Source organism: Pholcus phalangioides, unplaced genomic scaffold (genome assembly GCF_987345545.1).
Source record: "Pholcus phalangioides strain wild (caught in Gottingen) unplaced genomic scaffold, Ppha-v1.0 ptg000009l_1, whole genome shotgun sequence".
Classification (NCBI taxonomy): Eukaryota; Metazoa; Arthropoda; class Arachnida; order Araneae; family Pholcidae; genus Pholcus; species Pholcus phalangioides.
This window is the reverse complement of record NW_028301602.1, coordinates 15,254,053-15,271,524: the sequence shown is the minus strand read 5'-3', so window position 1 is coordinate 15,271,524 and position 17,472 is coordinate 15,254,053. Positions and strand designations below refer to the sequence as shown.

The window sequence follows — 17,472 nt, the reverse complement described above, 5'->3', positions numbered from 1 at the left end:
TGAGCATTTTTAATGGAAAAAAAAGTTTCTTAATATTTAAAAAAAAAAAAAAAAATCAATCCACATCCCGTAAAATGCGGGTTCTATGGTCACAAAATCAATTAGGAAACGAAGTCCCTGTAAAATCCCCGAGATTAGTCATCTACTGTTGCTCCTTGCTATTTATCGATTTGAGAACTGAACCGAACCTCCGCGTACAGAAATAAAGGTATGTTGTATGCTTTATGTAACATATGTATTTTAATTGTATTCTGAAATAATCGTGACACCGATGACTTTTTTCAAATCCTCCAAAAAAGTAGGTTTCATTTCCTTTGAACATTCGCCACAACAACTCGTTTCGTTCAACTTACCGATGTTACCAGCCAGTATTTGTGTACCGTGAATTGTTTTATTGATTACCGCGATACCGCGTATATATATTTTTAAATATTAACTGTTTTTCATTCCGATCTGTGAGTTTTGTTTGCGTTTATATATAATTAATCGTATGATTACTTGTGAGTGCGTTAAAAAAATGTATTTAGGCTGTTTGCGTTGTTTTCTAAACTTTTGTTCCATCGCCCCCCCCCCTTCCCCGTTGGATCCTGTACTAAACCCATAGCTTCTACCGCCTCTGTATCATTCCATCACCTCCCAGGGGGCGATATTGCCCACTTTGGGGAAACCCTGTTTTAGAGCATGGTTTTCCAAACTTTGTTTCATTTCGTCCTTCAATTTTTTTTTTCTTTTCATTGTCCCCGAACAGCCTGTAGGATCCTATACTAAACCCAACGCCTCTACCGCCTTCTTGGAACCTACCATCTTCTCCAGGGAAAAATACTGTATTAGAGTCATGTAGGTTTCGATGATGTGTTTGTTTACCTTGAACAAGGGCCCCCCTAACATTTTTGTACTGGGCACACTGGGCTTCTTTTTTTTTTTTTCAAGCCGAGCACAACTTAGGTCTATCACCATGGGCAATTTACTACCTAGTGAGTTGTGCCGGAAGTGTAAGTATGTGTACCTAACAGTCTGAGTGCGTATCTAGTGTTGTGTTTGATTTTTTAGTGCTGCCATCTATATTTCAGAAGTGAGTGAAGTGTAATGACTGAATATTTGTACTGTTTGTAGGACTGTTGCTCTCTGTGGCGAGACTTTTTAACGGGGAGATCGGCTCACATTTGCGCCTTGAAGTTGGGAACCACAGAAAACCAACTTCAGCCGACTACCACTGTGGTAACGGTGGGACTCAAACCCGGGTCCCCGAGATGCGAGTCCGTCACTATGACCACTCGACCACCACATCGGCGGGCACACTGGGCTGGGGTTTCCAGGGTACTGTCTTTCCCAGGCAGTATTTATTGATGCTGTCTTTCAAGTAAATATTGTAGTTTTCGTTTCAGGGATGGCCAACGCAATGATCGTATGAAGACATTGGCAGAGATAGATTTGAAGGTCTGAGGTGGGGAAGATGATAATGTTAATATATATATGCACAGGTATATATTATGTTACCTGCAAACATCTTTGAGCCGGGCTCCTAATCTTAGATCTTTGGCAGCTCACTCTTTAGTGACTTTATAGTACGCAAACAGAAATGGTAAGATATCTTGGGGGGGGGGGGGGGGAATCCCTGAGCTGAAGCCCGGTCAGCCCAATCCTTGGGGGTGGTTGAGTGGTAATAGTGATGGACTCATATCGCAAGTCAAACCCCCACCTGCACCGTAGTGGAGGTCGGCTGAAGTTGGCTTTCTCTGTTTCTCAACTTTGAGGTACAAATGTGAGCTGATCTTGCCACAGAGAGCACCAAGACTACAACGGTACAATTCTTCAATTATTACTCATAGCTGCCAAGTCTCCTGAAATTTTCCGAGAGTCTCTCGATCTCCCAAAAAGTTCTTAAATCTCCTGAATTTTTATGAAAATCACAAAAAATCCCTAATTGTACCTAAAAATTCCTTACTTCATTTAAAAAGAATCCCCGCTTCTGAAAACAATCCCTAAGCAATTTCTTGTGGGGCAAAAAGTCTTTTGCCTCTGTCCTTTCCCCTTTCGAATGACATCACACGCTGTAAATGGGGGAATAGTGGAGAAATTCCTTTTTAATAAAGAAGTTTTACAAACCCTCTGATGGTAACAAGAAAAGTTGGTTGTCTTTTTCTGCAAGGAAATAGCTTAGCAGTTAATAGTCCCAGATAATAATTGAAGATTATAGAGACGCGCATGTGGTCAAATCTTCCTCTTTTGTTAAAGTTACGTACGTGCGATAACAAAACATGAATACTGATAAGCAAAAAATATTTAATCAGTTTAAAAGATACGTACGTATTCCCTGATAAAATTTATTTTATCAAATGTTTCAGAAAAGAGCCAACTTTTTCTTTTTTTGTACAAGTTGTGTTAAGGACATAAACATCGGTCATGGTAGAAAGACTGACAATCACCCATGTGAAATCAAAAAAACATCAAGCAAGTGTCACAAAAAGTCAGTGTTCTTCAAAAATTGACACTTTTTTCCTTTATCTGATGATTTTGGGGTCATTTGCACAGAATGACCTATAATGCGTCAAATGCCCAGAATTTCGGAAAAGAATGGGGAAAAAAAAATATGTTCACGCGTCCTTTCCTAGTTCTAAGAAGAAAAAACCTCCCTAATTTTTTTTCCCCATTTTTATTTCTTTTTACCATGTATCATGATCGTGTGACCTTGGAAAAGTGGTTTTACCATGCACACTGTACTGTATTGATATACACGCGGGTTGTTGACAAATAAGATGAGGGATATCTAGGTACTTCCCTGAATGAGGGGCTGTGTAGTTGTTAAATTTTGGGGTTTTATTCCCTTGCGGATTTCCCCCCGGTCACATACCGGAAATTACAGTACTTTTGCAGCTATCTGCCAACATTCAAAGACAGCATCTATATGGTGTAAATTCACCTTGTTCTTACAATATTGTGAATGCACATTTTTTTAATCGTAAAGGATTGGAACTCCGTTCAAATTGTAAACATTTCCCGAGATCGTGGAAAAAAACGAATCTGTAAAAACTCTACCTCGAATGTCCACAATTTTGTCATCGATGTCATGTAACTGATATGTGGTAGCCACCGTTTCGCATCGCAAAAGTCATGGGTATATATGCAAAATTGGCTTTTGGAGTGGTAAAGGATCTAATTCTTCGCAGAAAGTTTGGGTCACTAACATTCGAAGAGATAATATAAAAGAAATTATTTTATTCCAATATTTTAATTCTCTACAAATTTTTTTTATAATTTTTGATCTGGGGGGGGGGGGGCAGAAAATTTTGAGTTGAAAAACTTCTGCTTGCCACGGTGATCACACAGACCTACAACACCAATATGTATACATTAAACTTCAAATGCGCGCATTACGAGTTTGGAGAATAGATGCAGGGCTACAAGTAGGGGGTGGGCAGGGACAGGCGAGGCTAGTGTCCTGGGCTCTGGACTAGAAGGGGGCATCAAATTCACCCTTTATAACTGCTTTTTCTACATTGCATGGGTGTGCCAAAATGTGTACTTGCCCCCGTTTGAGAAAGTATCTAGTTTCGGCGCTAGATAGATGACACCACCTACTGAACACAAAACACGCCAAATGCTAGGCACACGCACATAAGCATACTGTTAAGTTTCTCCAACACGAATCTGACATAGCTCCCATATTCAGGTGTGAAAATATATGACAGTTAAATGGCGACAGATCAGAGTGGTGGATCATCAGGAAGGGAAAATAAAATCATTTCACCAGGAAAACCAAAACATTGAAGATGCGTGTCAGAGAGAATCGAATTAGCTTTAAATTTGATCAGAAGATGTTGAAAGTGCTAAGATTTTTTAACGAAATGTAAAATCAATCAGAAAGGAATTTATAGATTGATTTATTAGTAAATATATAAATGTGTGCCTCCAACTGCTAGTTAAAGTGGATCCTGCGTATAACATTTTTCAAAACACTGTCATAGAAAACGTTGCAAATAGGAAAACACTTTAAACAGTAAGTCTTAATGAGAATTACTTATTGTTAGGACCATGAAAGTAAGTTGTACCAGGTGGAAAAGTGTTCTAAATGGGAGAAACGTTATAAGCGGGATCAACTGTTTGTTTTAGATTTATTACATGTGCAGAATTCCATACGTTAAATTCTCAGTGCTAATGAGCTTCTTTGCAAGCTTTTCCTACAGTAGACTATGAAAGTAAATGAACTTTTTATAGAACATGCTATTAGAAATGAATTACTTGATTCACAGATGCCTCTTTCTCCTACCCAGAACAGGGCCCACCGCTCAGTCTCAATGAAGAAATATAAGCAGATGATCAAAGACCTGGGCTGGTAGAAAATTCATAGAGATACCAGTGAATTATGTGGGGGGGGGGGGGCATAATTTATTTTTTTGAGAATTACCCACTTTCACTCAAAAAAGATCCAATTTGTCAAATAACCCGGGTCACGGGACCCAGGTAAATTAGAGTACGGTGGCGTCTCTGCATGTCCTTGCTGAATTGCAGTGTTTGTCTTCAACACTTTGGTATAAGGGGCCAGCCACCCTTATTTTCCGAAAATAAGTTGCTTAAATTGAGAATGAATGATGTCAAAACAAATAGTTCTGTTGATTTTGATTTTTTTTTACATAAATAGGTTCCATGATGTCAATGGACAACAATACGGGTTCATATTATTATTCTTCAAATAATTATGCCTCGAATATTGTACCGAACCCAGAATTCTCCCTGACAACATCTACACCTAGATCAAGACCGAGGTTCGGATATTATGCTCCACCTTCTTATCCTCGACCTCGATCATCAGCTTCAAAACCGAATCCGCATTATGCATCTGGTTATGGCGAGGATAATATGTATCCTGATGATCAAGCTTACTTACCAGAGTCTGGAAATTCATCATTTGCTACATGTCCCGAATACATGAGTGATCAGAGTTTCAATGTTTCCAGCTCGGTTGGACAGGGAACTTCTTTGGGAACTGCTGAAAGTGTGAATGTGTAAGTTTTTTTTGCCCACTAGTTTTTAAAGTTTAAGCAGTCGAAACAGCTTATAATGAGGAGCTTGTTTCTAGCATAAACATGCTTGTTAAATTTGGTCATTCGATAAATCCATCTTGAAGTGGGAAAAAAATTAAATTGTGGAAATTAATTTCTTATGGAGCAAGTGCAGTCAAATCCCATTATAATGAAATCCAAGAGACCAGAGAAATCTCTTTGTAATAACAAAATTTCGTTATAAAGGAATTCCAGATTTTTTTTTTTATATTGTTCCTATGTAAACTTTTCGTTACATATGAAAATTTTTCTTTAAAATGGGCATAAAATATTTTTTCAACCTTTTTCCAGAAACTTTATTATTTCTATTTCATCATTGACAGTTAAAAGTTTGCTTTTGGACATGTTTGCCCCCAAAAAATAAAAAGAGCAACACACGGAAAGGAAAAATTCCCCGAATTATCATATGAATCTGAGGATCAACTCCTTATGAGTCAGGGCTACACCTTATGAGTCTATTGCCAGACAATAGAAAATTTTGAATTATAGAAAATTGTTTGTTGTAGAAAATTTCATCAAAGGAATAATTTAAATTTTTTTTTGTGGTGCAATGCTCTTAATTTTATATATTATCTGCATATTTTCATCAATAGATAGCATATAGTATCTCAAGATTATATCGGTTGAAATTTGCAAAAACCAACAAAGAAAACAGCAATGTATTACAAACACACAATGAGCAAGTAACAGAGCTCTACTCATTAGAATGAAACCAGATAGGGTCCGAAATACAGTGAAAATTAGTTTTTAAATTTATAATGCAGTAAATCTTTTCTCAAACTTTTTTACCAATAAATGTTAAGCATTGAAAGCTTCATATATCGGAAAAAATAAGAACAAGTTGAAGTAATTTATGTGTAAAAAGCAGCTGTCCCCACTCCTCCCACTGTCCCATACCATCCTACTCTCTCCTAAAGTCAAAAATGTACTAACATCCAGAATCATCTTGAGCAAAAAGGTCTTTGAAATCTGTAACGAGTCTTTACTTTGTGTACAAAAATTCTTTTTACTTTAATGTTTTTAGCATAAAGTTTGTATCCACACAAAAATCACCCTAATTTTCATTCTCCAGGGTTGGTAACTATGTGATATCATAACTATATGTTATTACAGTGGAATATTTAATAACACTTTGCAAAGAAAGTTTATATGGGACAAAGTTTTCTTGTGTAAACCATGTATTTTTTTACATAGCTCTCATGTGTTAATTACAATCAGTAATTTTTTTTTTTGTTTATGAGATTGGGCAGTGATGAAACAGGATAGAAAGCTACTGTCTTTTTTTTAGACATTGTTGAACTTAATGGAACTTTAGCTCTGGTGTATTTTTCATCTTTAATTTTTATTTAGTTTTGTAAGTTTTTTTTTTTTAAAGCTAAATAATGGTTTTTACATTTAGTCTAATCCTCTAATGTGATAATTATTTTATTTATTTTTATAGAATTAAATTCTTATTTATTCTAAATAATTCAGATTGCATTCATGTCTGTATAATTATAATGCTTATTGAATGCAGGGTTGATCTCTAAACTCTAGCCTGATTTCTGATGGAAAAAGGAGTGCATATGAAGCTTTAGTTTCACTAAGGCTGATGATTTAAAAACTTTGAAAATACCAGAGTTTAGAAGATGTTTACCAATCACTTGTTCCAGTGCATTTTGTATCATCGTTGTATTTTGTAAGATTTTCAATAAAATGAGAGAGGGGAATAGAATACATTATATAACATTATATATAGAATATATTACATAGACAGCATGCTTGATGTGTCCTGAATGTATCTCTCATATGAACTTTTTGGTTCTGTGTTAGAGATTCGTTTTCTTTTCTGAGCCCATAATGCTCTTTGACTGGAAAACAGGGCTAACATCATTCTTTCTGGCTTTTATTTTAAAATGACTCAATTTCAACCTATTAATCTATATTATACACATACTTATGTTTTGTATGTAAAATGTGATTTTTTGATTGATGTTACAGAGGATCAAATATGAAGCAGTGGCAGCAGCAACAGCATCCAGGCATACAACAAATTTTTGATGCTTTGGTCCAAGGAGCTACCAGAGGAGAATCGCAAAAAGGGAAAAGAATTGCCAGGAAACGTAAGGCACCTGCAGCCACTCAGGTAACAGTTTACGTAATTTGTTTTAAAAGGAGGGGTTGGGTGGGCACAGTTATGTAAAGTTATATGATGGGATGAAATAATTCTTGAGACATTAATTTTAAGAAATTCTACACAGTTAAATCAGATGTATAATGAACCTCCAGATGTAATGAAGGAAATTTTCAGTCATATCCCATTGTATTTCACTGTATTAGATCAGATGTAATGAACCAAATTTTGAATTTCTTGATTCATTCATATTTGATCAGAGTGTGGTTGTAAATAAATTGACACTGCTCAGATGTAGGTAGCGCCCAATCTCTCATTCTGATAGAAGTATTTTGATCAAACTTGGAATGTAGGTTATATGGACCATGTGGGGAAAGTAAAGATTCAATATACAAAATAGTTCAATTTTTAATACTAGAAGGGCTGGACTATATGTTATACCTAAAAGGGATGACTGTAGTCATTTTGACTGCTGCTTTTTAGTGCAATATATTTAATCACACTAATTTTTTACAATAAAAAATAATAAGCATTACCCCACATGGCTAATTTGTTAATTTTGAAGAAATTTGTTTTCTTAAGCATACAGGGTGTCCATAAAATGACGTTCCTACTACAAATATGAAAAGTTAGAAGGCAACTGCGGACAAGATTCACCATGAAAAAAGATAAACATTGCATTTACATCACATCGTGCATTGCTCCATTTTGATGATGTGCACATTTTTCTATGTATATCAGTCTTTTTATTCATCTTATTTTAGTTGTTATTTAGTTACCAAAACAAAAACAGCTTGCTAGGTGAACCATCAGGAACAATCAGAAGAAGAAAAAAAAGTTTCCTCTACTTTGATAACAGAGGCTATAGCTGAATATGATATAGGGTTTTTGATTGTGGATACTTACTGTCCCTGTCAATAGCTCTTTAGATTGCCCAGTAACATGGTGCAACAAATAGCATTATTGTATTTATTTTTTCTTATTGATATGCTATTCCTGAATATATGTTGTGTTGTGTGTGCTATCAGGGGAATGATAGATAAACCTAAAAGTAAAAATATACATCAATGCTCACTACAAGGCGAAAACATATACAATTTACATATAGCAGTCAAAATGACTGCTCTTGGCCATTCTAGGTTTCTTCAACTAGGTTTCCAACAACCATAAGTATTCTTTATGGGCATTGTATAATATTTTATCACGTGTAAATATTGTTTACAATTTTTGTTAATTGAATTTTTAATTGGGTTGCTATATTTTTGAAATATATGACATCCATATTTTTATGGGCATCTTTTTCTCAGCCACCTTGTTGGGCATTTTGCCTGTTGTGGCGTTGTATTTGTATAGGTATAAACGTCCATAGCTCCTGAACAAAACCTTCAATGTCTTCAAATTTTTGTACACAGAGATAAGTACAGAAATAATGAAAAGTCACTACAAATGGAGTGTGTATGTCAAATACTGCGGAGAGATTATAGCTTTTTCAAAATCAAAAACTGTCAAAATGACTGCTCCTGCTGTTCTAGTGTTAAGAACACCACCAGGTGAAATATGACACATTTTATCATACTTATCTTTTTCCCATGGTCCAAATAACATATATACCAAGTTTCAATGAACTACGTCCACAACAACGGACACTGCACAGGTTGGAGTAGTGTCAGTTGAATTATACTGACACTACTCCAACCTGTTTAGCGCCTGTTATGGTGCACATAGTTTATTATATACGGTTATTTAGATCATGGGAAAAAAGATAACTGTGATTTTTAAAAAAAAGTGTCACTTTTCATCTGGTGGTCAAAAAGTTTATTTTTTTATATTAAATCTTTGTTTTCCTCATGGGCCATGTATCCTGTATACCAAGTTTCATCAAAACACCTCTATCAGAATGGGTGCTATATACGTCTGAGTAGTGTTAGCTCATTTATAACCATCCTGTATATATAAAAAAAACCAAATATATAAGTTTTTTCTTTTATTCAATCCGAAGGAAGGGTTACATCTCTCTGGCTCATTTTTTTTTTGTTATCTTATTCATGGCAATTTTAACTGGTATGAAAAAGTAGGCTCAGAATCATAGAAAACGTGCAAGATATTACACTACATTATTTTAGGAATTTTTAATTGCGTAGGTCACATTTAATGATCAAGTTTTTTTCTGAAGTTTGGAAAACTTGATTTACAGAAAGGTTTCATTTTTGCCATCAACCTGTCAGTTCAACTAAGTCATGGACACATATAGCACATCAAGTATCTAAAATTTCAGAGAAAAAACACAGAAATTTAATCTCTGCATGACGCAGAAGTTTTATTCAATTGGAACCCAGTTTTTCCAACAACGTGGGTTCCTAGAACCTATGGGAATTAGAATAGAGTGCCTTTAGCTTAACTTAGGATTTCTTACTGAGCATTAGAAAAATGCAGTATTGTGAATTGACCTATGCCTTATTTCATTTGTGGCTGCTTCTAGTATTGTATGAAGTTTTATCTTACGAAAGTGATGTCAATTAAAACAAGGTGGAACAGTTGTTACCTGAAACATCACGTTATACTTAAACGCTTATTTCTTAACATATATCTTCCCATCAGTGTTATGAAATGTTTTCATTTCTTATATGTGAATGCATAATAATATACACCATACTCTTATTGAATCATTAGGGATTTGTGGTTTAGTCAATACAGCTAGCTTATTTTTGGATGCAGTATTTCAGTTATCAGAGGCCCTGTTCAATTTTATTCAAAGCAAAACCATTTTTATATGGCAATTCGTGTGTGTGTGGTTTCTTTTTTTTTGAAAGAGTGACTAACTGCATTAAATCACCATAGCACCAGCTAAAATTTGTTTTCCAAATGGAATTTCATTTAAAATTTCTTTTTATTCTATATATGGAGAGCTCAGTGCACAAGTAACCCAAGTCCATTTTTTTCACATTGTGAAGTTTTTTCACACCAAATGGGCGTAAAGGTAAAAGCTTTTAGTGCTGCAGTGAATCAAGATCTTTGTTCATTCCAATGCCACAGAATACAGCATCAGAATGAACTGTCCACCACAGAATTCAATGGGCAAATAAAACTTGTAGTGCAAATATCTGGAAATCAGATGTGATGGACTTGGTTCACTTGTACTCTGAACCCTCCATATGTCTGTCTTGATTGACTGTCTAGTTGTAATCACAATACTAAGGAACAGGTTGTATTTTCAATAATAATTTTAGTGGTACCTCAACATAAGCCATGAAAATTAAAAGTCTTAATTCTTGTTATTTCTTGTATCATGAAAATTCTGTATTGGACTTTCTTATATGAAATATTGGATGCGAGAGACAACAGAAACTGTGATAATGGCCACAGAATGCATTGCTACTGTAGGAAGTTCCCCACTGAGGGGTTAGCACACGAATTCCTCTGGGAGATATGGGGGGGGGGGATGTCAAATGCTTTTTCTCGAATTCAGTAATAAACTGTAGGCCAGAGTCTGATTAAAATGGGAGTCTAAAAATTTTGGCACCAAGAGCTTTTTTTTCTTTTCTAAAAACCATCTGAAACAATGTTTCTTTAGACTTTACTGAGGCCTAATGGCCTCTTTCCTAGTTGGAAGACACACATACAGTAAAACCTCGATAAGTCGTCACCTCAAGTTATTGAAAAATTATGACGGCTTAAGCGGAGTGCCGTCAGTTTTAATGTGCAATGTTATGAAAATCGTATAAATTTAAAGTAATATGACATTTATTGAAGTATGAATCAAAATAACAATATTAATAAAATTTACAGATTGCGAAAGAAAAAATTATAGCAATTTTTTATCTTTTTTGTCTCTTATTACTTAAATTATTGTGGTGAAATGTACTGTACACTTTGATTTATACTAGTAATTTTTAATTTAGACTAACAGAGCAACTGTTTGAATATATAAGTAGCTTTAGTAGCTTTTCTTCATAACAGAACACTCTATTGCACATTAATTTTACATATACATCAAATTTAATTTTAGTTTTTTAATTCTTCATCAGTGTTTCATGACACAACCGCAAAGTAATCTCGAACGCTTTTGACTTAGTGGACCCTGGGCAGGGAAAAGTAAACAGAAGACCTCAACTTGGGAAAAAATGTCAAATTTTTTTCGACAAAGATATTTTGTTTAAATTTCAAGCCCTAAATTAGTAGAGTCCATGCTTTCTATGATTATTAATTATTCGTGCCCGTTGCACATTGACTTTAACTTGATTAATTTGATTCTTCAATTTACATAATTTTTGATTTCCTTGCACTATGTGTAATGTTTGACATATCAATAAATTTTGGTTTTGCCAGAGATGCCCTGCCCCCCTCGGGGGGGGGGGGGCGAAGTGCTTACGTTGCTTCTTGCAACAGAGCTTTGGTGTCTCGTGGTTTGTCCAGTTTCTCCAATGGAGCCCAGGCAGAAATGAGATCTAGCTTGAACAGTCCCCAATGTTCCAAAAACCTTAGTCGGCAAATGAACTTCCCCAGCCTAACTGTCGCTACTTAAACTGTTCTGTTTGGGTATATAGGGTTTTATGGTGACTTTTAAGCATATGGCAATGCTGTTAACAAGCTCTTTTTTTAATGGGAGCCATAAAAATAGCCTGTTCCTCTTTCTCAAACTTTTTCATAGTGACGACTTAACTGAAATTAGAGACGAGTAAATGAGGGTTTAATAACATTGTGGTCTATGAGAGCTGGAAGGGTCTGAAAAAAATGACGACTTAACAAGGATTTACTGTAATTTTGTATTGTCCTCAGACTCTTTCCAATCACACTTTTTAAATTTTACATTGTTAGAATTGAAAAATAGTCACTTGTCCCACGGACCAGTGAATACGAGAACTTATTGGTCCACAGACATCACGAGTGATCCGCTAAATGGAAAATCTCTTCTGTGAATAATAATAATTAATTTTCCTAAATATATTGTCATATAAAAGAGTGATATACCACCAGGAGGTGCAAAAAAAAAAAAAAAAAAAAAAGAATTAGAACTGTAGAGTCAAACCATGGTTGATTCTATGGCTTTATCGATAAACGAGTGTAGAGGTTTGAAGAGACATTCCTTTTCTTAAATTACATTTTCAGAAAACTTTTTGCAAAAGATATTTGCTACTAAGAAAGTATAATATATTTAATAGGTTTTTGCTAAGATTAAAACAGTAACATTGATTACAAACTAATTAAAACGAAATGTCTTCACATAAATGCACATTTTTTTTTAACATTCAGGAAAAAATAAGACATTTTCATATTTCAAACTGACTGGTGACGTTTTTCACTACTGGTCCTGTGGACCACCACAATTTTTTTCTTGGTGGTCCAATTGTGTAATCACTGTTCTTAGACCAACTGACCACCAATGATTTCAAACGCTGTTTTAGTATACCAGTTTTTTAGTTGCCATGGTGACCTGGTGCATTTGATGTGTTTAACCCTGATTTGATCGTTTATATCACTTGGATGTTGCAGCAATACCTGATGGAATATGTAAAATCAATTTCTGTGAGTTGCCTGAAAAAAAGAAAAAGAAGTGCTTGGCGGATTTTTCTTGTTATGATATTGAACTTATTATTTTTCCTAATAGTTGGTGAAAGCCATTTTGTAATTTAAGTAAAACTCTTTTGAAGGGATGCTAACATTTTTTCCCCCACTGGGAAATTTTTGGCATAATTCTTTTTTACCATTTGTTAAATCATTTTTTTAAAAACAATGTTCGGATTTTCATTTTTTAAAAATTATATAATTATTAAGAGCTATAAAACTTTTTTTTGTCTCTCTCTTCCTATTTCTTGGTGAAAACCATGAAATAATGCAGAAATTGTATGAAAAGTTGATTTGGAAGTTGATTCAGGACTCAAAGGCTTAAAGCACCCAACCTTTCACTCCCAATGCGAAATATGCCGAAAACTGTGACATACAACACAGAGAACAATCAGTTCTGCTGCAAAATAATCTGGAAGAATTTTAACAGACGTGTAGAAAACACACTATTATGGGAATTTTTACTGCAGAACATTTCCATTCAGCTGAGGGTTTTGTTACAGAACAATGCAAAACATTCTGCTTTTGAGTCTTTCACATGTTAAATGAGCTTTTTCTATGTTTCTTGCGAGTGAAATATTTGCAAAGCTCCCACTCGTCCTACTTTTCCTACCACAAATCCTATCAACAAAATTTGTGTAATTGATTTTAATTGAGCAGGGAATCATTGATTTATTGCCAAATATTACAAATGTTGGAGAGTTGCCAAAGCAGAAATTGTATCGTTTTTAAGGTTATTTGGGGGGGGGAGGGAGTGTATGTGGCCCATTTGGTTGATTAATTTTTAATTTGATTAGTTTGAGGGTTCAACAAGTATAGTAGTCATTAAAAACGTCTGTCTGGATGGGAAAAATAATTTTGTATTTATTACTTCATGGTCTTGGACAGAAACTAACATTCATCATTCAAAATTACGGTACAAATAGGTGAAACAACATGTTTGCATTACAAAGCAGTTACATACATAGGCCTATTCTTCTGTGATTCTGATGCTACCCAATAGCATTCAATTGTCGTCTGTATTTTTAAGGCATGAAGAGGCATAAACAATATTTGCAATGCTCAGCAAAGAGCTAGAAATGAAAGTACTTCATTTGTCAAGTGATTACACTGGCATTGAACATTAAAATGTAAACAAATCCCTTTAAAAAAGGATGGACAATGCAGTAAAACTATCTGGGTCTTCTTGCCTTATTTACATCGGATCTTGTAATTTACACATTTTGCACTGTGCTTTTGAAAGTGGTCTCGAAGGAGCGCCATTCTTAAAAAACGTATATCTTCAAAATCTGCTGTGCATTGTCGAAGAGAATTGACAAATTCTGCACTTTGGAACTACTACAAAAAAAGTAATATATATGAGGAGAGACAACAAAGAATTATCTGTGGTTGCTAGTACACTGTTTTAGCCAAAAAATGGTTTAGTAACCAAGTCATTTGTCATTTTGCTTTGGCTTGAGTCAATCTTATAGGATACTAAAATAGTGCTATGAAAAAAAAATTTCAAAATTAAAAAAAAAATTTTTTAGGGATTTTTTTTCATTATGCTATGATTATGTTGTCTAAGGGGATTACCCTCCCCATCTTACTTTTTAGTCCTGCATTTTCCTACTTTTTCTAATTTTTTGAGTGGGAGCCCTGTATTTGGTTACGAGTTGGCGAAAATATTTTTAACTTGAATTACAAGATAAGATACTCCTATGTTGAGGTACTGCTATATCTCTAATGATGGACAAAGTGCATGTGTGGTTTAGTAGTAGTATCTCTAATGTTTGAAGGAAAAGATTGGTAATTTACACCTCTACAAATTTTGCCTATATAATCCTGCTCAGAAAATCGCCAATGAATAAGGCAAATACAAAATTCTAAGGCATTTCGACATGCTAAGATGTCCTCTTCAGAGGATAAAAATATCACACTGACCGAGAGAGGATCTCACTTGCACTGGTTACCAAATCTTTTAACTCTCACTTGCTCAGCAGAAAAAAAAATATACGTCTGTCCAAGTCAAACGTCATGACTAGAATGAAGCTGTGCGTCTGTGTGTAAGTCTTCTGGAATGCCCTGATTGGCTTCTTGTGAAATGGACCTATCTGATTGGTCTATCATTTACAAGGAGCCAATCAAGGCATTCCAGAAGACTTACACGCATGTGTTCAGCTTCATTCTGGTCACAACATTTGACTTGGACAAATGTATATTTTTCAACCAAGAATTAAGATTTGGTAACCAATCCAAGTTGGATCCTCAATCAGCATGATATTTGTATCCTCTAAAAACGACGCCTATATCATGTCGAAATGCATTAGGAGTTTTTTATTTTCTCCAGTATTTGCCTTATTCTGTGGTGATTTTCTGAGTAGTATTAGGCAAACTTTATCTACTCTTCCATATACAGTCGACACTTGTTATAGCGACCCCATGCAATAGCGACCATTCCATTGCATTGGTAGGATAAGCCCTAAAGGTTTTCACAGAACAACTATCATATATGTTTTACTTTTGATATGACGACACTCCCAATATAACGCCCATTTCAATGGTATGAAGGCGCCATTATGTCCAGCGCCGGCTGTATAATTCTGCCAAACAAGTGTTTTGAATTAACTCAATTTTTAGTTAATCTCCCAGTTTTCTATATCTATTTTTCTTTACAGATCTTGATAAAAAGTATCTAAAAACACACACAAGTAATATTCAGTCTTTCCTTTGAATACATAAATTAAGTTATCAGAACATAGTTCCTTTTAATTTAGTTTGACAAATGAAGTGTCTGTCATCTCTCAATGATGTTTTTTTTTTCTTCTCTCTGATCATAAATTTGGAGGTTATAATTTTTCTATTACAGTCTCACAAGCGTTGTGATCTCTGCAGTTTAGATTTCACATCTCAAATACCACTTGATATGCATCTTCGTGGCGCCAAACACATGAAGAAAATGAAAGCAATGGAAATTCTGAAAACACTTCAATCTGAAGGTGAAAAAAAATGAAGCTATGATAAAATCTTGTATCATGTTTTTTTTTATTTACAGATATAATAAATGTAAATTTCTTCTCATCAAACTATGATTTTTGTTGAAGCAGGATTCGATCCTCTGAAACAAAATGTTTTTAAAAACCAATTTTTCTTCTCCCTATCCCCTCCTGTATCATTGATTTCTGTTACTAGACTTTTGTTTAACAAGAGACTTTGATAACTGTTTTTGTAGTTCCACCCTCAATTATGTGAAATGATAAATGTTAAAAAAAGTTTCAAGAGTTTTCTGTTATTAAAGCAAAATTTTTGAATGAGGTTAAGATGTGAGTTTAAAAGATAACACAGTTTCAAGCTTAATGAAACTGTGTTATCTGGAATGCAAGTATAATAAGTTTTGTGATTACAGTAGGAAATAAAGGGTTGGGCTCTCTCATGAGAAATATATTTAAACACATAATTGATCAGTGACTCTTATTATTTTTTGTACATTAAAATATCAACAAATGATTTGAGATAGCATTAGCAAATAAAGTAATGGAACAAAGTTCTGCTGAAAAAGAAATGGTTGGATGGATTTTGGACTTTTATTTGTAGTCTTAGACTATGTGAAATATTTTCCTCCATATTAATTTTCATTGAGAATGTCTAAAAATTATCATAAATAGAGCATGAGAAAGTTTTCAGATAATGTGCTAAATTCAGGGCCCTCACTTGTCCTATTTTTTTTACCAAATCCTATCAACAAAATTTGTGTAATTGATTTTAATTGAGGAGAGAATCACTGATATATTTCCAAATAATACAGATGTAGAATGTAATTGATGATTCTGCTAAAGTATAAATTGTATAATTTTTCAGGTTATTTGGAGGGAGGGGTGTATATAGACTATTTAGTTTATTAATTTTTCTTAGTTTGAGGGTTCAACGAATAGAGTAGTCATTTAAAAACTTCTGTCTAGATGGAAAAAATAATTTTGTTTTATACCACTTCATGGTCTTGGACAGTAACTAACATCAGGCCCGTCATTTGTGGGGGGGGGGGTGTCAGCTTTTGAAAATACACTAAAAATGGTATATTTATATAAAAATATATATATATAATTATAAATACATTGAGTACATGTTATCTGCCCCCCCCCCCACCCCGGAAAAAGTTGAAATGACGGCCCTGAGAGACTAACATTCATCATTCAAAATTATGGTGCACATTTTGTGTATAGGTGAAACAACAGTTTGTAACAAAGCAGTTGGATACATAGGCGTATTCTAGGTTTGGTGATTCTGATACTACCCAATAGCATTCAATTGGGGCATGCAGAGGTACAATATTTACAATGCTCAGCAAAGAGCTAGAAATGAAAGAGCTTCATTTTTCAAAAATGATTACACTGGCATTAAAGAGTAAAATGTAAATAAATCCCTTTGATAAAAGGGATGGAGAATGCATTAAAACCATCTGGTTCATCTTGATTTATTTACATTGGACCTTTTGACGCCTTCATAATTTGCTGTGCATTGTCGAAGAGAGTTGACAGGCTGGACTGTGGAAGACTCCAAAAAGAATGTAATATATATATTGTGATAGACAAAAGAATTATCTGTGGTTGCTAATGCACTGTTTCTGCCAAAATTTTTTTTACTACCAAGTCATTTGTCATTTTGCTTTGGCTCAAGTCAATTTATAGGATACTGAAATAGTGTGCTATAAAAAAAAATATTTAATTTTTTTTTAAATTTTTTACAAATAAAAAAAATTTG

At 34.4% G+C, this 17,472-nt stretch overlaps 1 protein-coding gene across 3 annotated transcripts in view; it reads left to right on the top strand.

Moving 5' to 3' along the window:
- Positions 1 to 143: 143 nt before the first annotated feature.
- LOC149081811 (zinc finger protein 385B-like) overlaps positions 144 to 17,472 on the top strand; it is a 31,460-nt gene continuing 14,131 nt past the window's right edge. The window contains exons 1-4 of one of the 3 annotated variants that reach the window (XM_089235583.1): positions 144 to 208; positions 4,640 to 5,003; positions 7,041 to 7,185; positions 15,584 to 15,713. In XM_089235583.1, coding sequence (XP_089091709.1) covers positions 4,645 to 5,003; positions 7,041 to 7,185; positions 15,584 to 15,713 — 634 coding nt within the window. In that variant the 5' untranslated portion in view covers positions 144 to 208; positions 4,640 to 4,644. Of the gene's footprint in view, positions 299 to 4,639; positions 5,004 to 7,040; positions 7,186 to 15,583; positions 15,714 to 17,472 lie in introns of all 3 variants that reach the window. The other 2 variants (XM_089235584.1, XM_089235585.1) reach the window with 2 other exon arrangements.